At 37.4% G+C, this 22,478-nt stretch overlaps 1 protein-coding gene across 1 annotated transcript in view; it reads right to left on the bottom strand.

The window, feature by feature from the left end:
* Positions 1-10,308, bottom strand: part of ANKRD12 (ankyrin repeat domain 12) — a gene marked incomplete at its 3' end in the record, with an annotated part of 33,004 nt that extends 22,696 nt beyond the window's left edge. The window contains exons 1-2 of the mRNA XM_010086434.1: positions 10,169-10,308; positions 2,297-2,444 (exon numbers count right to left, since the gene is read on the bottom strand). Of these exons, the coding sequence (XP_010084736.1) occupies positions 2,297-2,444; positions 10,169-10,255 (235 nt within the window). The remainder of the gene's footprint in view (positions 1-2,296; positions 2,445-10,168) is intronic.
* Between the last annotated feature and the right edge of the window lie 12,170 nt (positions 10,309-22,478).

The following is a 22,478-nucleotide window of genomic DNA, read 5'->3' as shown; positions in this document are numbered from 1 at the left end:
TGTTACAGAGAAACTACTTAGCAAAGCAGTAAGAACATTTTGCTGTTCTGAACTCTGAAAAAAACATATTGGAAGGCTATTAAAAATAAAGCTATTGGGAAAAGATAAAATACATCCTGGAACTGTAATGGACAGTGGGAAGAATGGAGTAGTACCATGTATTTTTTCTGAATCGATTAAATTATTAATTGTATACACAACCTTTGACCATTTCCCTTTAATATCACTATAGATTTTCACAAAGTAGCAAAAGAAAAGCAAGTTGGTTTTGGTTTTGTTTTTTAAACACTAGCACTACTAGCTGACAAGAAGCTTTTCATCACCTCTTCTTTTTCCCCTCTGTCTCTGGTTACACTCTCATCTCCAAAAACTTACTTTCCTCCTCCTCAATAAACATTTGCCATTTTCTGTACACAGCTAGCAGGGAGACACTTCTGTCAGAGGTGACAGTTTAGTCCAGGGATGGCAAACTTCTTCAACGTATAATGTCAAGTTTGTGTCAGAAGCAGGACTGTATTTCATCATCACTGATGTCAATCCTAACCCATGTCAGTGACAAACCCAGCACCAACGTAAGTAGTTAATTCCCCCTGGTCTAATATAATTGGTTAGGTACAGAATCAGCATTACAAGAACCATTTTTTCATCCTAGTAATGCTCCTGCCTCTAAAGTTTCTGGAAAGCTTATGTACCAAGTTCCACATCTGCAAAAGAGGGTAGTTTCTCTTAACTCGGCAGTTATGAAATGGACAACAAGCCATGATGTTTGCTACACAGTAGTTACAAGCTATGTGCCTTCTATTGTTATATTAAGTATTTTCTGTCCCTGCTTGAACTGTTCATTTCCTCTCCTTGCTACAACTTGTAACAAAAATATTTTGTAGTGTGTGCATTGTCCTTTTGTGCATGTCTAAGTGCCTAGAGTAATCAATCTTGTTTGTGGCAACTGTGACAACAGATGCTATAGCAAGAGAAACAAAAAAATTATGTTACCTCACAAGACACTGTGACAATTAATTATTTAAAGTTGATGGGGGTGGGGAGAGATTACAAAAGAGTTTAAACACAGAAAACATCACAGAAGTACTAAATATTATTTCTAAATATACTTATTTACATTATGAAAAATAGTTAGGGTCTAATAACAAGCAACAAATTTAATAAAGCAGATGTCGGGAGCATATTTCTAATTTATACATGGTCTTTTCAGAATCAAGTGGTATCATGAATAGTGTAAGACTCTAGAATTCTGTAAAACCACTGGAAACCAAAGATCTAAAGCCAAGAGCATTGTTTCGTAATGTGACTATTTCAGATTCGGATTTCACACCATATTCTCTTTACAGTAATGAAAATATGTATGTAATATCCAGGAGCCAAATCCTGGGCAAAAATTAAACATGTACTCAGGTATATACTTCTATCTTATATTTAAATCTAAGCATATTAAGGGAACTACCTGTTTATGAAAATATCCAGATGTACAATGAGCACTGCATAAGAACTGAAGTACTGAACCTGTAAGGAATTTGGAGAACATGTCTGGTGGCCTTCCAGGACACAGATACTGTTTTGTTACCAACAGAACTATTACTGAACTATGACATAGAAAACTAATTACCTAGACTCAGAGATAACTGTACTCTCAGAATACATACAGATCCCTCCATCTTGATTTGAAAAGAACCATGTTAAGAATGGTATATTGAAGTATTGAAGTCAGTTCTAATAGAATATGCTTAAGTTAGGAAGAACTACCAGCCTGTGCAGAAAAGGTATCCTGAACAGATCACAGGAGCTTAGACTGAAAGAAAGGTTTGCTCTCCATGGCTAATTTAGTTAGTTCAATAACCTTAGCAAACTTTTATTTTATATGGAGGACAGTACATTGACCAATCTTTCCCACTCTCCCTCCCCAAAAAAGGTTATGAAAGTCTGAGAGCTGTGTTTCAAATCAAGGCACTTACATGTCTTTTTATCAGCTTGTTTAAACAAATGAACTTCTAGAGATGACAATGAAAAGAAAGATTACTAAAATAGATGCAAAAGAATGAGGTTAGGAAACAACTGAAAAATGTAGATAAACTATGCTGGCATGCTAGCTCTTGCTAATGAAAGGATGAAAGCCTATCAGCCTGAGATGCAACAATCACAAGCAAGCAAGCAAGCAACCTTTATACTTAGTATCCTTTTTTATAAGGAAAAAATAATAAATATAAAAACATAATATACAATTAATTAAATTAGGATGTATTTTACCAGCAAATATTTAGTTAAGGAAATAAAAAAGTTCTACCTGTGTCTGAATTGCGATCTTCATTTCTGGATGGGCTAACAGTAAAAGGAAGTTTACGTTTCATGGAAGACTTTTCTTTCATCTCCTTCCCCACATCACTCCTATCCACTTTTGGAGTTTTGTTGTAGGATGCAATCTTGTCCTTGCTCTAATATAAATAGAAAGTATACTAAGTAATTTTTGCATAAAGCAGAATAGTCTTATAATGTATACAGACTGAAAAGACTGCTATGCGAGAATGTATGTGCATATGTGTAAGTATGTGTATTACATAGTTTATTCAAAACTTCTGAAGTAACCTTACTAAAAATAATCAGTGGTGTTTATTTCTTTTTAAATTAGTATCTTTTGTGGTACATCTACTTCCAGATACATCACTGCAGAACTGCTGTTCACTATTAGAGCCTTGATCAATAAGCAAAGAAACAACACAAACTGGACAAGAATAGGTCAAGTCTTACTACCATCCCAATTTCCTTCCCTGACCATAACATAATAATTAAATTAAAAGCACATTAAAAGCCCACACTGCAACTCAGACTGGGAACAGTAACACAGTAACAACAACAACAAAAAAACTCTAATAACCCTCCCCTGCCTCCACCCCCATGCTGTAATCCATCCGTACAGAACTCCCTTTCTCTTTCAACAAGAATAATAGTGTAGTTTCATTTTATAAAGCAAAATTTAGTAAGAAGTTAGAAAATCTATGAAGAAACGTTTTGAACTGGCATCAAATTTAGAAAAAATATGTACAAGCTATTTGGAATTTTTAGTTGCATAAATCTGGGATGTTTGGTTTATAAAACATATTTCAAGATAAACACAGAAAAACCTGGATGGGCATAATATTAACTTATGTTTGATTACTTTGATAACATAGGAGGTCAAAGGATGTACAAGGTAGCAGGTTAGTGAGAAGACTGCTTGAGAGAACCCTCTGCAAACCCCACCATTTTGGCCTTTCAATCAAGATGCAATGTAGACACAATATTTTCTGTTCATTTCATGCTGCAGAAACATATCATCCAGCTACATCAGCTATCACAACTCCAGCTTTATATCATTCTTAACAGATGATTGGATGAAACCCACTAATAGATTGATTTTCTAAAGGTAGAAGAGGCACGTTGGTACTTTTGAAGTAAGAATATCTATTCTGATTAGAGGAAAACTAGAAAACAACTCCAAGTAAAGGTACTAGTCTCAAGGGCATCTTTCCTTTTTTGAAAAGCTAACACAGGTAAGAGAGTAGTTTGATTATATCATCTGACACTGAGTTTAAGCTGTTGCCAAAAGGGTAGGCAGAAGCGATTACAAAAATCCAAACTCCATCAAGCCCATTCTGATCTCTTCCACTCCACATACAAGTTTCCCATTTCACTAAGAGCTCTCTCATCCCTTGCTCCTTGCTCCTAACAATCCAACTATTTCTCCTATATATGTATGTAAACTTCCCATGATAACATAAAGTGGTATTAAAAATTTATTCCTTTCTCTAGAATATTATCTTATGTTAGATACTATGCAATAGAAAGGATAAATTAAAAATAATTTTCAGGTCCTAAGCAGGAAACATTGGTTTAAACTTGTTCTGTAGAAAAAATGGCAATTTTCTGTAGTTGCTAATCCTTAAAAAGAATCACCTTTTTTGATACTAATCAGTAAAATACATCAGTAGGTGCTCACATAGAGACACAAGCTGATTAAATAATTTGATAGCTTTATGTTTATTCTTATTCTTAAATTGTATATATGCATTATGTTAAATATTATGACTGATGCACTACTTTTTTATAATCACTGAATATTAATTTTGTGTTGAATCTAATTTGGAGGAGAGAAATCAAAATGCATACTTTCAGATACATAAAGATACATTGAAAATGAAAGAACAGGTTATACACAGAAACTGAAAAAAATAGTGTTTTGTTCCTTAGCTACTGTGGAAATAAACATTTCACCACCACCAGTGGCAGACATTCCAACCCAAAGATGCAAAGAACAGGGTGTTTGAGAAGTCTGGACAAAGTCAATGATATTTAGTATTTTCAGTGATGATGCTGAAATAGAGATGCGATATAGAGACACCATCAGAGCTGGGAGAGAGGGAGAAGCAAAGAGCACCGGCAAAGGGAAAGTAAAATGACTAGTGAATTTGAAAAACAGTTTATATACAAAAGAAAACTGGAAAAGCCAGGATAAAACCAAGGTTCTACAAACTGCTATAAATAATTAACTGTACAGTCACAAGACCCCACACTAAAAGCCAGAAAACTCTTAACAGCCTCCTGGATTCAACTTCAAGTAAAGGAAGGCAAGAGGAGGTAAGAAGCCCTGCAGGTTACAACAGGCATTTTGATTTAAAGAGTGAGCATTCACTGTTCCAACTACTCCTGGTCACTGCAACAGTGACATCTCCTTTTCAGGGTCCAAAGCAAGGTTCAAAATTCAGCATGAGTAAGTCTATGTATTAGTTTAATGTGATCCGTGGAAGCAATCTAAACCAACGTGGACATCTTTTATAAAGCAACCTGTAACTTAGAACATCTGTGGACTTTCTAAAGAGGTTCATTAATCTAAAGTGAAAATTGTTATCAAATAAAACACTCAAGATGCAATGTTTGGATACATAAACTATTGCTGCAAAGAGAAAGGCATTACACGCTCTCCATGTCCACTACAGTTAGAGAACATTTAATGGCTTCAGACTGCAACAGGAGACAAACAATGGTTATTTATCCTTCTACTAAGTATCTAACTCTATGCCAGTCAGCATAATTAAGTATCAGAATAAACTGCCCAAGGAGACTGGAATTTCCATCAGGCACAGCTTTAAAGAAAAGGTCTGGCAAACATCTGTCAAGAACCGAGTACAGCTTATTCTACTCTGGGGCAAATGGATGAACTGCATCTGCATGTCTCAACACTTAATGCATGCCTCACCGGAGGATGTAGTAACAAGGAAAAATTTTCTCCGTCAAGAAAACCATACTAGTGTGCTATGATGAGGAACACATTTTTAATCTGTTCAACAGAAACCGTTTCAGAAGGCTAACAAACAGCAGTCTGGACAATCTCTTGATATCCCATTCCAGCTCTATTTTTCTGGTACCACCAAGATCAATGACAATACACAAAAGGAGACAACAGAGTGCCATATAATCTAGCAGATGTACTAAACCCTGGGAGAATAAGCGTTCTTTTTCTGCCTATCAAAGATAATTACATACTGAAGCGTGTTCTGCATGGTATTAAAATGGCCTTGGGTACTATTGTTGGACTATTCTAAGAGAGTCAATTCTTACAAACCCTGAATGTGTTTCTCCTTTGGACCACCTATCTATCATTTATTTCCTGAGTTTTGGCCATGTAAGTGCTAATGTATAAATTCAGATAAATTTAAATTTCATTATGTTCTTATGTTTATAAAATATCTCATGCAAACAGTAAATGGTCTATTTGCTGTACACACTCTTGCAATTTTTTTTACTTATCTTATGCTCCCAAGATGAGCAACTGAAATAAAAATACACATACCCCAAAGCACGTATGATATAAACTCAGCTTATTAACAGGAATGTTACTCCTAGTAATTTTTTTTTAAGGTCTCAGAAGACCTAAGCACATAGCTGATTCACATAGCTATTTACTGGTTGCTAGAACAGCATAAGCATTAACTTCTGATGGACAAATATGAAAGATTCTCACAACAGTAACTTTATTACATTCCTCAGTCAACAGCTAAGAGTACACAACCAGTAAGAGCTAAACATGGCGTCAACTATGAAAGGAAAACCAAATCCTGCAAGTGTTTTGGTTTTTTTTTATCTTAGTATATTAGCCATGGGAGTAGTCTTACACCATGTATTAGACCATTATAGTTTTTATTTTGAGAAGAAGGAGCATTTTTTTTTTGGGGGAGTGGTGTCCTTTAAAGTTACTGTTCACCTGTAAGATGCACTGTTTTGTATGAACATTATTGGACATTAGGCCGCCTCTGCCTACAATGCATCTATGAAAATATACAGGAACACCAATAATTAAACTAGCTATCTTCTGCTCATGTACAGTCATAGAGATTAAGCTCCACAAGTAGTTCAAAGATATTTCTACTTCAATGACAAAGTGGACACAGAAGTAAGAGTAAGTTCACGTAGCAAAGTGCAGAAGTGGTTTGACTGTACTATTCTACAGAAAAAATAAAAAGCCAAAGCTACATTAAAAATAGTTACAATGCATTTTTTGTACTAAGGACCACTGCAATTATCTGAATGTTGAACACGTCAGGTCTTTTCATGCTACTAAAAGACACAGGCACCTCTGATGGCACAATGAATGGTCACTCATTGGTTGCACTAATCTGAGAAAAGTGTGCAGACAAGATGTATTTTCCAGATCAGTCAAGACACTTCCATATCAAAATGCCACTAAAGCAAAACTTTTACTTTTGTATCCCTTTCACCTGCAGTATCAGTACTTCCTGACACAATTATATTAGGTTAATGAATCCATATCTTTTTCATCAGAAGTTCTAATGCTTCAAAGACTATTGTTTTTTAATTCGTGGTTGCAAATATTTACATATTGAGAAAAATCCTTATTTGCTTTACAGAAATTTCCACCACTTCCTAAAGATATTTAATTTTAAATTATTACTGTTGATTTGGCCTGGTCAATTTTTACTTCAGACTTCATGTTTGTATATGTAATACAGATTTGCCTTCATGATTTTCTGTTGTTCAAAATCAAATTTTACTCTTACCCTCTTGCCTGTTGAGTTTTAAATAATTTTCTAGGCTGAATCCAAATTATTACATTTTGTCAATATTTTGTCTATTTTTTCTAATATAGGGGGAAAGATTGCAGATTATTCAAGGGCCAGCTAAGCACTTTTGACCATTACTTGTCTTCATGCTAGAGAATAGATCATGTGACTGTTTAAGTGACTATTTAACATCCTAACCATGTATTTAATTTTTCTCAAAATATGACAAAAGCAATCAAATTATATTTATTATGCTAAAAAAACTGAATACAGGAATATGAACTGTGACAAATAATTCTGCAATTTTATATAATATTGCAAACATGGGATCCTAAATATCAATTTATATCATATAATTCCCAAATCAAACCCTACATTATTCTAATCTCACATGATACATTGTGCCAAGATGGATAGCAAGCAAGACTGAACACAACCGTGCAAGCAGTTTATCAGCTTACTTTTCTGTATCAATGCAATTAGTCCACCATTGTGACTCCATATCTATGTCCTTGGTCAAACTTCCACCTCCTCCTAGACGTTAATTTTCTAAGTAATCCTGCTTTCACCAGCATCTTAATCACAAATATCAGGCAAGGGAGAATCTGACATTTGTTTGTATTTCTAATTCTTGTACTGGCATCAGTCTCAACAACAAACATTTCCTTGATAAAGCAACCAGCTAAGGACAAACCTTCACATGAACCAATGCGGCAACGAAAGGGTTTTAAGTGACCGTTAAAAATGTTAATTTACTCCTTTCTAAATCAAATCAAAATTTGCCATAGCTCCTGGTGGTTAAATAAATGACACCATGATCACTCTTCTGTTCCCTGGAAAAAGTTATTCATATCTTCATATTAATTCATATCTTCTTTAATGTTTTGGCAAAAGAGCTACACACCTCTGTTTCAGCAGATTACCTGACTTTGCAGAGATTGCAGTGTATGTGGGTTAAATGGCTCAGCAGATGTAACTGCTATTGTTATTAGCAGAGAGGGAACAGTTTATGGTGATCAGAGGCAGGAGATTACTGGGGAGGAAGGTGTTAAGGCAATCAGCAAATACTGCACTGGGCATAAGGATCACTGCTAAGGCAGTTCCTTTGGCAGGGGCTGCAGATTCAACAACCACTCTGGGAACTAGCAGTGTTTTTCTACAATGGCAGCAAGCAACACAGAGAAGGGTGAGGTGGAGTCAGCAGTGGAGAGTAGAGGAGAAAAAGGGGCCTCATGAGTAAACTGTATTTTGATTATTTTTTTTTTCTTAACTCAGATGGCAGAGCAATTTGTATGTAAAAATCAAAGCCTAGGAAGGAAGAAGGTAATCTGCACTGTAAAAATATGATAATTTATCTCTATATGCTCAAACTTACAAACAAATGCATTCCAAGCATTTCAAGCCATAACTTTAGCAAAGAAACAGGGAAAAGGAAAACGTAAAAATTGACACATTCCAGCAAATCCACTATTTTTGCTTTGATGGAAGTGAACAAAAGGTGAACATTCATTTTAACCTGTTGTCCTGGTTTCGGCTAGGACAGAGTTAACTTTCTTCACAGTAGCTAGTGTGAGGCCATGTTTTGGATTTGTGCTGAGAAGGCAGCTGATGGCATAGTGATGTTTATAGCTGTTATCAGGACAGTCAAGGACTTCTCAGTTTCTCCTGCTGTGCCAGTGTGTGCAAGTGCACAAGAAGCTAGGAGAGAGAATAGCCCACAATTACTGCCTTAGGATTTGACCTTAGGTTTAAGGTTGAGACCAAAATTGGCCAATGGTACTGACTCTTAATTCTCTCCCCCATCACTGGGAGGAGAGAGGGTGAGCAAGTGGCCGTGTGGTGTTAACTGCGAGCCAGATGCATTTAAACCATGACACCTGTGTTACAGTTTTTAAATTTTTTAAAAATTGTAAACACAAATAAAGCTTGAAAAAGATTGACATAAATCAGTTTTCCTAGCATGAGTAACTGTTGACTATGTCTCCAAGATTTTCCTGTGTCAAAAGTTAGTTGTTTTTCCAGAAATACTGAAGTGTCAAGACGATGAAAGTTTATAAAGCCAGAAATGTTCTTCTTTGTTAAATAGATAACCTAAAATATTTTAAAAACGTAACTTATTTACAAGCATATAAATAAAAAGTCAGTATTTAATACCACTGAATTTCACTGCAATAGCCTTCCTATTCTCGATACTTGTAGGCCTCAGACATTCCCCCCTCTTTCCCATCACTGAATGAGACTTCAATTGACCATATCCCAAACAATGACCAGAACAAAAAAAAGAAAACCCAACATTTTTGGGGGGAGAGAAATGGATTCTCTCTCCTTAGGGCAATATACAACTCATCACGCACAATGCAGAATATTACTCTATTTTGTGTTATTCATTGGTACTACAGATAAACTCACTATTGTACAAGTGTACTAGGCAGACAAAATGAAGAACCAGGTTATCTGTAACCTGACTCCAGAAGTTTGAAAATGATAGGATACTTCATATTTATAAAAAACAAACTACCCTCCAGTATTACTGAAGCTCCCATATTCCTTCATTCTCCAACATGCAAAAATGGATTGTACAATTTTTAAAGTGGCCTCCTTTGTACAGGAGTCACTCTTAACCGTTCTGCAGTATTTGGCTTTTAAGTCCTCCTAACAGAGGGAACAAGTCCCTGTGTCACAAAGGAATATAACTTGTGTTTGTTCATTAATCTATGCTCTGTCACAGGCCTTCAGAAATGTTTCATGTGTTTGTTACAGAGACTAAGACACTATAAAACCAATAAAATATGAATCATTGTTCTTTTGAGTGTATAAAGACTTCATACGATCTAAGATATGGAAACTATGCATTAAACTTAATCAACTAAACCCAACACATCCACTTGCCTTTTGAAATTAAGTTGCAAGTTACAATAAAAGGCATAAATTGTCTTCCCTAGTTCAATTTACTGTTAAAGCCACATAAAAACTTATACATTTTTTCTGCACTAAAGATATTAGAAAACAGATAATTTATTTCTTCCCATTACAGAAACAAAAACTGTGATAAACCACATGTTCATTTCACTGAAATTAAATGGACACGGATACAATTCTGTTACCTTTCTTGCAGTTGATTTTTCCACCATGGTGCTATCACTGTCAGAATTTTCAACTTGAACTGTTTTTGTAGACCCAAATTTGGGCATTTTATAGATGTTTAGCTAGCTGTGTCTTGTATCAGTGGGTTCATCCTGTGTCTGAAAAATAAGTAAGCAACGTTATATAAGTATACACACTGCAGTGTCATTTCAGGACAAATGATGTTACTGCAGATGGTAGCAGAGCTGATTAGCACCCCCGAAAGAGACAACTTACAATGACACCTGATTTCAAGCATTCCACTCATTTGCAGCTCGAACTTTGGGGTGAAAACTCAAAAGGTCTAATATGGCTATTGCTGGGGATAGTGTCATCAGAAAACCACCAAGCGAGTTACTGAACTGCCTTATTCCTCTAACTTAGCTCCTTAGGAGACTTAACAACTTTGGGTATTTGATGGCTCATTGGTTCAATACCTCACTTAACTTTACAGGTAATAAGACTGGAAAGATGCACAAGATCATTTCTAGCAACGCTGTGAAAAGAAATAAAGCTTTCTAGCCTGGGAAATTGAAATATTGTCTATCCAAAATATTATGGAAAGAAAGTCAAACCTCAGTGATTTGCTATTCTTTCTGTTGGAATAAAAGATATATGTTAGAGGAAAAATCTCCTAAAGCTTAGAACTGGAACTAGAAACCTTAATTTACACTGTCTAGCCAACTAATGATGTAAGCCATTGCTATACATATATGTATATAAGGCTCTAAGAGCTCTGTGGTGTTTCATCTCCAGGGTACACCAAGTAAGTGTCATTCCAGATTCACATAATGGAAGAGGTGTGACTTGCTTCTTCCACAGAGCGAAGAGACACTCTTCTTGTAAGAGTGCCTGAGAGGAAAGGTCATGTGAAAAGTAAAACTGCATTTGACATCACTTTAAAGCTGGGGAGGTTTTATGGGTCTTTTTGAAATGACGTATTATCTTACAAATATTTATGTGATCACAGTCTTAATGTGTCTTGCAGTAATTTTATGTCTCAGCTAGATGTCATTTCAGGTGTGACATTTCTACTGCTGCTTTACAGTTAAGATTTTGGGACCATCACACAGTGAATTTGTTGCTGTTATAGGACCAGAGCCACTATTTTGGTTTGACAAAGGTAACTGACAACAGAGACTGGTATTTTCTCTTTGGCAGATGACTTTGAGAAAGCTGTTTTGCACACTAAACCTGATGCACAAAACTTTCATGTTCAAACAAATTTCTACACACCACATCACCCCACTACCTAACCATCCCCCACACAAGACTTACACTACGGGAAATTCCCATACAGAACACTTGGCTAAGATTAATACCAGTGAACATAAAGTAACATTTTACTTCCTTATTCTTCCAGACCAGGAGGGGAAAAACAAGGGAAGTTCAAAATTCTCAATCCTAACGTCAGAAAATTAGGAAATGCTGCACTAATGTTTGCTCTTTTCCTCCCTTTCCTCCACACTTGAGGTTGTTTTTTTTGTTTTGTTAAAAAAAAAAAAAAACCAAAACATTACCCACAAGCTTATGAAAAAGAGGAAGATCTTAATTAGAAACTGTCTCACATACAATCACCTGTATATTTCTCATTGCATATGCTGCTGTTTTCTGTCCTTTTTTCTGCTACTTGACTCCCTGAAACTGCCTCCATTCTTGCTTTGCTTCTCTTCCTTTCCTGGTTCGGTATGCCATTTCCTACATCCTTCTGGTACTGACAGTAAGGAGACCAACTTCATGAGCTTAGTAAAATTTATTTGCTTAAGCTTGGCTCCATTCCTCTTATTTGCCTCACCAGTAGGGGCTAAACCACATTAACTGAATAAGAGCTCCTCCTTCACAAGAGGCCCAGCCTTCCTGCATGTACTTTCAAGTCTTACTAAACAGAAATAGTTTATTTTTTAAAATGGCAGACAAAAAAAAAAATAAAATTCAATCTACAGGTATTGTATAGGGGCAAGAGGATGACGAAAACATTTTCAAAATAAATTTAAAGGTATTTTTAAATAATGCAGTTAGCACAAATAATACACAAATATAAGTAAATTAAAACAGAAAGCAGAGAATGTTTCAATTTTCTTCACCACATGATAAAAATTAAATGTGAATTCATTCAATTCTTAACCCAAAGCCAATTATTTTTTGAAGAGAAAACTGCTTTGGAAGTTCACTAAAATTGAATATCACATATTGGATTATTAAAGCAGAACCACCCCAACTATCACACTGACACACAGCAGCATTTCTGTTACATGTTTTATGTATCAGGTTGCTATTTCACAATCCCTGTGTGAAATACTTCTCAAACACACACAAATGCTTCAAACATTTGAGAAAAAGAAATACTTTTCCTAAAGGGTAGATTTTTTTATTTCATAAGAGAACACTATGGTCCAGAAACATAAGCAAACCATTCAACCCATGATCACATAGTATATATTAAAATAAAATTCTGATATAAGAAGTTATTTTACTGACATTTTAACTTTGTTTCCACTTGCCTATAGTTCAGTACCATTTCAACTTGTGTTCTGAACACGGTCAACGAAGATTTGTGTTCAAAGTGAAAATGTAGAATATTAGCAGGTTATTCCAGAGAAACCCAGATCTATCTGCTTTGAGTTTCCTTCAGGGTTGTTTCTTAATGCAATTACTGGTTTATTAGGTAGTCTTGATGGCATATTTCAAATTACCAGAACCCTAAATTAAAAGTTAAACTCTTTACTTTCAAATTATTCTCCTCTGTCACAACAAGCAGCGCCATTACTTTTCATGTGACAAACAGGCACAGCTGTGCTTTTTCTCTAACAAATTGATCTATTTCATGCTTTTCAACAAAACATAGAATCTACTTCCTACTAAAGAACTTCTCTACATGTAACACAACCAGATAGTGATTTTATGTTTGGACGTCTTTGAGTGGATGTCTTTCCTACACACTCTTCATCAGTTATTAATGTCCTATTATTTAAATACTGTTAAACAATTTCTCTCAATCATTTTTCATTTAAAGAAACTAAAAAATTCTATTTTCTCCTTAGAGTAACAAAGATAAGCATTTTGTCAGATCTACAGGCAGTGACATAAAAAACTAGGATTATTTAATAAACAAACCCACCCTAAAACCTAACAAAAAGCCCCCACCAACCACCAGAATTTCAGATATAACTAGCTACAGAAAATTAGGCATCTATAAATCGCTAATAACAACAAGTTACTGTATTGATTTGTATAAGCTTGCATCTAGCATGAGTGAAAGGGCATGCCATCACCTATGCAAAAAAACAGAGAATTCGTGCAGCACTCCAACAGTGCTGCTGCCACTGCCATTCAACCCCTTCATACGAGTTTTTGCTTTCAGCCCCGTCTCCTGAGAAACTGAGACCCATGTCTTTGTGTTGTATGCATATCTATCATCCACCAATGACTCTGAAGGCTATAGATGGATTTTCTTGAAATTTGACAGCAAAGTTTTCAAATATATTAAGTACTCACAAATCTCATGGAAAAGGGGGGCTGGTGGATAATAATAACAACAACAATAACCTGTCATTGTTGCCCCCAAGGGAAAGTTTCAGTATAAGCTTCACACCATACTAGTAGTAGATGGGTTAACTTCCAAAATATTGGATGTATGCTTGAGCTCTAGAATGCATTGGCAATTAAAAAGCAGGGGATCTAGCATAAGGCAATCTTCCCAACTACGCCTGTTCTCCTCTGTTTCCTGTATCTTACTGTATCTGCAGAGGAAAAAAAATTAAGAAAAATATCCCTCTCTTCCAATGGCATTTTACTCCAGACTGGGAATCAGTGGATCGAATGTAAAAAATTTCTGCTATAAATACTTGACAGAAGTGCTTCAGAATGTTTTGCTAAAATGAAACTTATGAAAATGACAGCTATGGCTACATCTACATTAGCAAGAAGTACAGCATCATCAAGAGTGGATCTGTAGAGCAGAGTATCTGGTAACAAAAATTCAGAGTTTACACTAGCCACATTGAGCAGTTTCGCTCTGGGCTAGTTCTAGAGCAGTCTCATATACTAAACACACGTTAAAGGCTGGAGAACATTCAGCACATTCCTGAACACATCTCTTGGCTTAAAACAGGAGGAATCAAGCTCTGAAGCCACTGCCTGTAGCAAACTGAACTACAGTGAGGAGAGACAAGGATAGTCACTCTAAAGGTGTATTCCTGATTCAAACTATTACACTGACACAGATCCCCTCGTAGTGTTCTCTTCCCTCCCTCCCCTAAGACTTTGTCTCTTCCCAGTTGATTTAGAAATGACTGGTATGATCTAGATGTCAAAGCTATTAAGAGTCTTATGGAAAGGAAAAAAAAAGTCAGTGGCTAAGTGCAAGAGCAAGACATCTAAGAACAGCAGATCTGAGGGAAAGGCAGGCAAAAGCTAACATTACATATTCTGTTCAGAGAAAGACATCTGGCCAATCCATACATACATACTGGCTAATTAAGAAGTATGTAGGTAGCTCCTGCCTAGCCATGCCAAATGTCATCTGTATTCTGGGGGGAGTGTCAAAGGCAGCTGAGGCTAATGCACTGGGAGAAAGGGGATAGATGTAGTACAAAGGAACAAAATCCACAGAAAAATGGGTTTTTTAAATACTGTAAGGAGCAGAGTTTAAGCAAAAATATATTAGTAAAAATATGTTCATTTAACTGAAATTAACACTCACTGGGTTCTTTTTTCTTCTTATCAGGAAAGTGCAATGAAACAGCTCCCAGACTGCAATGCAAGAGTTATCAGGTCAGTTACACTGTCCAGTAAGAAAAAAGGGCTCAAGATGAAATGAGAGATTATTGGGGATATTTTGGTTAGAGGTTGGGGACATGCTAAAAGGCACAAGACCAGGAATTTGGGACTGTGGGACAACAGACCATTGTATTACAACACACAGTAGGAGGGCAGTAAAGTCCAGTAGTACAGAGCTGTACTTTTCTGGCTTGGGAACTTAAACACCACATGTATGAAAAGAACATCTATATCTTTTCCTGCTACTTCCCACACAGAAGCATGCCTGTGAGGAGTAAAGCTTCAGATTAGCTAAATGAGAGAATCTGATGGTGATGAAGAGCAGAGAGAGAAACTTGAGAGGAAAGGTAAGAAGGGGTTATGTTTGGGAAGAAAGCACAGGAGACTCCATGATCAACACACAAGAATTTTTTTCCCCAGAACATGCAACACAAACCAAAATTCATTAGTCTTGACATTTCTGTGGCCCTGTAGAACAGTGCAAGCATTCCATCTCCTTTTAGTTTTAATGGAGAATGACAAGCTTACTACTGTGGTCAGTTTTCCATTACCTCCTTGGACAGACACACTTTTAGGAACAAAGTCTTAAACACTGCTGATGTCTCATGAGAATGTCAAAATGACGGTAAAGGGCGGGACATTGCCCAGGGCACGCACTTAAAAATCTCATTATAGCATAATACAAAATACTGTTTTGAAATTTCAAAATTTCAGAGTAACTGTAGCCACAAAAATATTAATCTTTGTATCAAGGTCTTAATTGCAGAGGACTATATAAACACGGCTATTCTATAATCATTGCAGCAGTTTATTTGATCTTTACAATGAAGACAATGAAAGGGCTATTAAAGACTTCATTTGAGCAAAAATAGTTTCAGGTATCTTGTGCAGAGTCCTGTGAAAGCAGTGTTATGTGGATCCCAAAAAAAGACTTCCTCACAATCATTTAGCAACCGATGCTGCTGCTGGAGTCCAACATTCACGTTACTGTTAAGTAGGATCACTGAACAACTTAACTGGCAGGATGCTAAAGTCAAAACTGAGTAGGTATGAAATCTATATAGCAAAACATTTTTTCCAAAAGCTGGTAACACATCAGACATATGCAGCTATAATGGACTAAACATACACTGCAGTACACCCCTACTGGCAAGCCTGCCTCCTGCTTCAGGTTAGAAGCATAGTGTCCTTTACAAGCTTAAAGGAAAACACGTTTTGCATAAGAAAAGATTAAATAAGCAGCTATTTGTGTATGTTATGCCATTTCATACAGATTTTTTTACCACCACCACTTCCTGTACGTGGTATGCACTAAAATACCATCAAAAACGATGAACAGAACAATCTACCAGGCACTTTTTTGCCCTGCGCTCCATGATATCTCCTTGTACTTCTAATTCAGTTCTCTAGCAGTAACCAGCAAACAAATTACTAAATACTACTGGCTTTAGGTGGCACACCAATTTAGTATGCTGCAGAGAACAGTGCCTGAGTGATACGTGCAATGGCTTTTACAGATGAAAGGTAACAAGAACATTTTTATTTGGAAAATATTCACAAGCTTTTCTCACACATGATTGCAACAGTTCAGTCCATGCAGATTCCAGTGTCAGAGTTATGATGAAAGAACTAAGCTCCAACACAGTCTCAAACTAACGGTGCCTAAGGCAACAGTTTGTTGCGGTATTAAGTGCAAATGCAGTACCCAGAATGGACATGAGTCACAAATTTGGCAGATTTTACAGCATTTGACAATAAAATATGACAAAACACACTTGGTCCAGAAGTGAGGAATTCTTTTTTATTACAATTTTCGTTTAAGATTTGCACAATACTCGAGATGACTTTGTGGCTAGAACACGCAATGTTGAGATCAGTTCTACTCCTTTCCTTACCTATTGTAAAACCTCAGAAAAAGTGCCTTACCCCTCCTCTGCAGCAATTCTCCCTACCAGATTTTAGATGATACACTAAAAATGAAAGAAAACAAAAAAATAGCCTAACATGAACACACCTGTCAGAAATAAATGCCATGAGATAACTTGGATATGTGTATTTCAGGGACTCCTCAGATCCTAGATAACAGATGGAATGAACTACTAGACTCGCTGTCCTATCAGACGGAGTTTGAAATGTTTAGATGCTTGAGATTCAAACATACAGGGATTGCACCAATCTTTCTGTAATAAGAAAAATACAACATTTGAACCCCATTTTATAAAGACATCCTTAAACAGTGAAATAGGAATGGACAGTGACTACTCATAATCTCCAGAACAGCTCTTAATACACCCTGAAGTACCTACTCATTGCAAGCCAGACTGCACTACACAGGGCTAGGATTAAGTCCTTAAAAAACAGCCAACACTCAGGCAGCAAGAAAGATTTTCCAATACTTCAGCTGGAACTCATCATTACTTCCTACCAAAATAAAGAATGTATCTCATAGTCTAGGAATTTCTACTAGGAAGAGCAAAAAATGAGAGGACATACAACTCTTTCCTATGCAGAAAACAAACAAGACTCTTTGCAGGGGTTTTGTTGCACTTGCCTCTATAGGATCTCAGGCTCCTACCCATAAAACCTTCAAATCCTCATTTTAAGAGCCCAGGTTTACCTGTGCTTGGTTTCAAGTGTCAAGTTTCACAGATTTCGTTTCAATTTGTTTTCCCTGCTAATAGTAGCACCTGGACTTGTAAACCTCTTTCTAACAAATATGCTCTATTAAAGAGCATGACTGAATCTGTGGTTTTGATTGAGTTTTAGTAAGGCTTTCCCTTCCCCCCACCTTTTTTAAAATTAAAACTAAACACATATTTACCAAATAACACAAGAACTTCATTGCTCATAGAATTAAAGAATACTTGAGGTTCACAGACATCTGGAGGTCATCTAAGTCCCTCAATTATCTAGTCAGTCAGACATTTTCACTTGTCCTTGTACCCTACATAGACCAGGTTGAGTTTGTTACTTGAGCAGGAAAGAAAAGGTAAAAACAACTACAGAAAATACAAGCCTTCCTGTTCTTGAGGAACTGTAAGCCATTATGTAAGCATAAATCATGCAGTGGTGTTTTACAAACAGCACACTGTAGAAGAAACAACTTTGGCCCAAAATTTAACTTACAAAATCTTAGTCACTGATTGAAAATACCACCATGCCTTTGAGATTTGTTGCATGGATTGACTTGAATTTTAAAGGTACTACCGGTCTATAAATTACGGATAGATCATGCTTCAATAACAGCTGAGCAAGAGATGGCTCCTCTTTCATGTCACAGCTCATCATTAGAAAGACATCTGCACTTCTTTCTGTAATGTTTTCTTGCAACTACACTTACAATAAATATCAACCAAGTAAGGACTGAAACTCTTATTGGAGTAACATTGGACATATCTCTCCTCACATACTTTTAACTCAAACATCAAAATCTACCTGTCAGAATGAAACCAACACACTAGCACTGATTTGCTTCTGAAAGTGAAAATGAAACAAGACAAAACAAATCAGATTTTTAGGGTATCTTATGATTCTGATTGTATTCATACTTCCTTGGACATGATCAAGCAATATATTCATTTGTTGAATGTTCCTTTAAAGCTAGATTAGTCCTTAATGCTCCTGCCGAAATATTTAAGCAGCACTAAAGGCAAAAAGTGAACTTCAACTTTCTGTGATCATTCTTACCACTGGCAAAGGAAAATTCTCATAGCAATTGAAGAAACTTGCTTCTGTTGCTGTGTGAAAATTTTTTGACAACTTGGTGAAGTTCTGAGGAACCACTGACCAGAAACACATGCAGCAAGTGGCTTCACTTGCTTCCAGAGAATCCATTTGTCACTCATACCACAAATCCCTGATATTTCAGCTTGCCTTGATTTCTACCTTCTTAAAGGGAAGTCTACAACACTTTTTTTTTTAAATCTAAAAAACATGCTAAATGAAAATGATGACGTATCTTGGACAATACCACAGAACTTAATATTCATAAATCAAAACTGGAAACAATAAAGGCTAGGCACCTCTTCCCTTCACAAACATTAATTTATTTTCACAATGTTGCTGGAAAATGAGAATGCATTATTCCCCTCCTTTTACAGATGGCGACTTAAGTTCACAGAGATAATGACATCAGGAGTTTGACCAATTTCTCATACCCATAATACATTACAGACTATTTTTCAGATTATTTCACATTACCTAGCACTTTATACTTGGTTAGACCATAACTACTACTGACTTCAGTTTTAACTTCTGCAAGCAACTCTTCTTCCCTACCACTGCTGAAAGAAAAAGGTATATAAAAAAAAAAAAAGCAGTTATCCACAAGTGAGGAAAACACTTGGCAAATGCTCATAAAAACCCTGTATCTTACACAAATTCCAAAACAGACTGAAAATCTGTGATTTTCAGGGTCAGTACTCCACTTTCTACAACATAGGACCCTCTCTTCTTTTCCTGCAACCTCCTCTTAGGTTAGAGAACTTATTCCAACTTCTGCAACAGAATTCCTCTTGGAGCAGCGTCCTGGACAGCACAACTGCAATTTATTCCCAGAGATCCATCTGGTTTACTTTTTAAAGTGGCGTCCCAGCCAAAACCCCTTAACTCATGATCCCATTCTGCTACCTGCAGAAAGGCAAATAAGCAGTGCTACTCTAATATATGGCAGACAGCATTTCTGACACTGCAGAACATACAGCTTAGTGACACAGTAGTAAACAGCAAGTACGCATGCAAATATGGACAAGAAGCACTTGTTTCACTTCTTTTTGCAACACAATCCCATCTCCTTTACTTTTTGTAAAGTTTCCAGTCTCAAATACATTCTGAGATCCTCCCACTGCAAATGTCACTCATCACATCAAGATTACGAAAAAAATCAACGCAGTTTGTTAGTATCAGACTTCTAAACTCATATGGAACTACTGCTTATGTCTTGCCAAGGCACTGAAAAAAATCATAAAAACTAACATTTTGTCAAAATATCCTTATAGGTGCTATGACAAACAATCTAGTCTTGCTTAACATGTCACAGAATCACAGAATGGTTTGGGTTGGAAAGGACCTTAAAGATCATCGAGTTCCACCCCCCCTGCCATGGGCAGGGACACCCTCCACTAGACCAGGTTGCTCAAAGCCTCATCCAGCCTGGCCTTGAACACCTCCAGGGATGGGGCATCCACAGCTTCCCTGGGCAACCTGTTCCAGTGCCTCACCACCCTCACAGTGAAAAATTTCTTCCTAATATCTAATCTAAATCTCCCCTCTTTCAGCTGTCACTCCTTGTCCTGTTGCTACACTCCCTGATAAAGAGTGCCTCCCCATCTCTCCTGTGGGTCCCCTTTAAGTACTGGGAGGCTGCTATAAGGTCTCCCTGGAGCCTTCTCTTCTCCAGGCTGAACAACCCTGAATCTCTCAGCCTGTCCTCCTAGGGGAGGTGTGCCAGCCTTCTGACCATCTTCGTGGTGCTCCTCTGGACCTGCTCCTACAGGTCTGTGTCTTTCTTGTGCTGAAGGCTCCAGAGCTGAAAACAGAACTCCAGGTGGGGTCTCACCAGAGCAGAGTAGAGGGAAAGAATCACCTCCCTTGACCTGCTGGTCACACTTCCTTTGATGCAGCCCAGGACATGGTTGGCTTTCTGGGCTGCAAGCACACATTGCTGGCTCATGTTCGGCTTCTCGTTAACCAACACCCCCACATCCTTCTCTTCAGGGCTGCTCTCAATCCATTCTCCGCCCAGCCTGTATTTGTGCTTGGGATTGCCTCGACCCACATGCAGGACCTTGCGCTTGACCTTGTTACACTTCATGAGGTTGCTATGGGCCCACCTCTCAAGCCTGTCAAGGTCCCTCTGGTTGGCATCCCTTCCCTCCAGTGGGTCCTCCACACCACACAACTTGGTGTTGTCAGCAAACTTGCTGAGGGTGCACTCAATCCCACTGTCCATGTCACCAACAAAGATATTAAACAACACTGGTCCCAATACTGACCCCTGCAGAATGCCACTCGTCACCTGTCTCCACTTGGACATTGAGCCATTGACCACAACTCTGCGTGTGACCATCCAGCCAATTCCTTATCCACAGTGTGGTCCAACTGTCAGATCCATGTCTCTCCAATTCAGAGACAAGGATGCCATGTGAGACAGTGGCAAAGGCGTTGCACAAGTCTAGGCAGATGATGTCAGTTGTGCTTTCCTTACCTGCCAACACTGTGACCCTATCGTAGAATGCCACCAAATTTGTCAGGCACGATTAGCCCTCAGTGAAACCATACTGGCTGTCACAAATCACCTCCTTCTTTTCCACGTGCCTTAGCATAATTTTCACGAGGATTTGCTCCACGATCTTCCCAGGCACAGACTGACCAGCTTGTAGTTCCCCAGGTCTCCCGTTTTTCCCTTTTTAAAAATGGGAGTTATGTTTCTCCTCTCCCAGTCATGGGAACATCATTGGACTGCCACAACTTCTTAAGTATGATGGATAGTGGCTTAGCAACTGGATCTGCCCGTTCCCTCAGGACCCATGGATGCATCTCATCAGCTCCCATGGACTTGTGCACCTTCAGATTCCTTAGATTGTCTCAAACCTGATCTTCTCCTACAGTGGGTGGTTCTCCATTCTCCCAGTCCCTTAAGAGGGAGTCAGGCAAAACTGCCCCAAACTGGGAAGGACAAGATGTAAGAATCAAACATTTAAGGATAGGGTTATCTCTTGGCAAGAGCAACAGAAACAAACAAAAAAAAGCATTGCCTCTCCCCAAAATGCTGATAAACCTGCCTTCCAGATGTCAGACACTGACTCCCATTTCAGTTGGGCAGGAACGGTTCCGCTATAGTGACAAGGGGCATCATGCCTTCTGAACCACAAATAACTTTTCTACAGTATTCCTCCATGTGGGCCAGTAAGGAACTGCAACTGGTGCCAGAATTCAGGATGAATCTGAAGGATGTTTGTCAGTATTGTCTTATTCTCTAGTGCATTTCTCTACTCTCAGATTAACCCTTTGTCTTTTCAGGGAATATACTAGCATTATTGGTTTACATATGGCTGGCTGTTCTGCAAGGAAGCACAGGAAAGAAACAAACAGAATGATGAGGCTACAAATACAACTGGTTGAATAAATAACTGTTTTTCTCCTTGAAAGGAATTCTGCAAGATCAAAAATATTATTGTTTCTTTTCAGATGTTATCAATATTCAAATGACAATTTCTGAAGAAATGCTCTTAATATTTATGCTTTAGCTACTTTTCATATTTCTCCTTTAGCAGTAGAAAAATAAGGTCGTTTCACTTTCAGTTTCTCACTCACAAGCTTACTCTGAGTTGCAGGCACTGGAAGAGACTTTCTTCAAATAAGTTCTAATAAAGACAATGTAGAAAAGACATACATTTATTTGTTTTTTCTTTCTTAAAAAATAAATATCAGAAACTGCATTTTAATAAGCAAAATTAAGTGCAAGAATTATTTATGCAACCAGTGTCTTGGTGTCAGGACCACCACTACCAC

The sequence above is a fragment of the Pterocles gutturalis genome, unplaced genomic scaffold (genome assembly GCF_000699245.1).
Source record: "Pterocles gutturalis isolate BGI_N339 unplaced genomic scaffold, ASM69924v1 scaffold5116, whole genome shotgun sequence".
In the NCBI taxonomy this organism is placed as follows: Eukaryota; Metazoa; Chordata; class Aves; order Pterocliformes; family Pteroclidae; genus Pterocles; species Pterocles gutturalis.
This window is presented reverse-complemented; position numbering and strand designations above follow the sequence as displayed.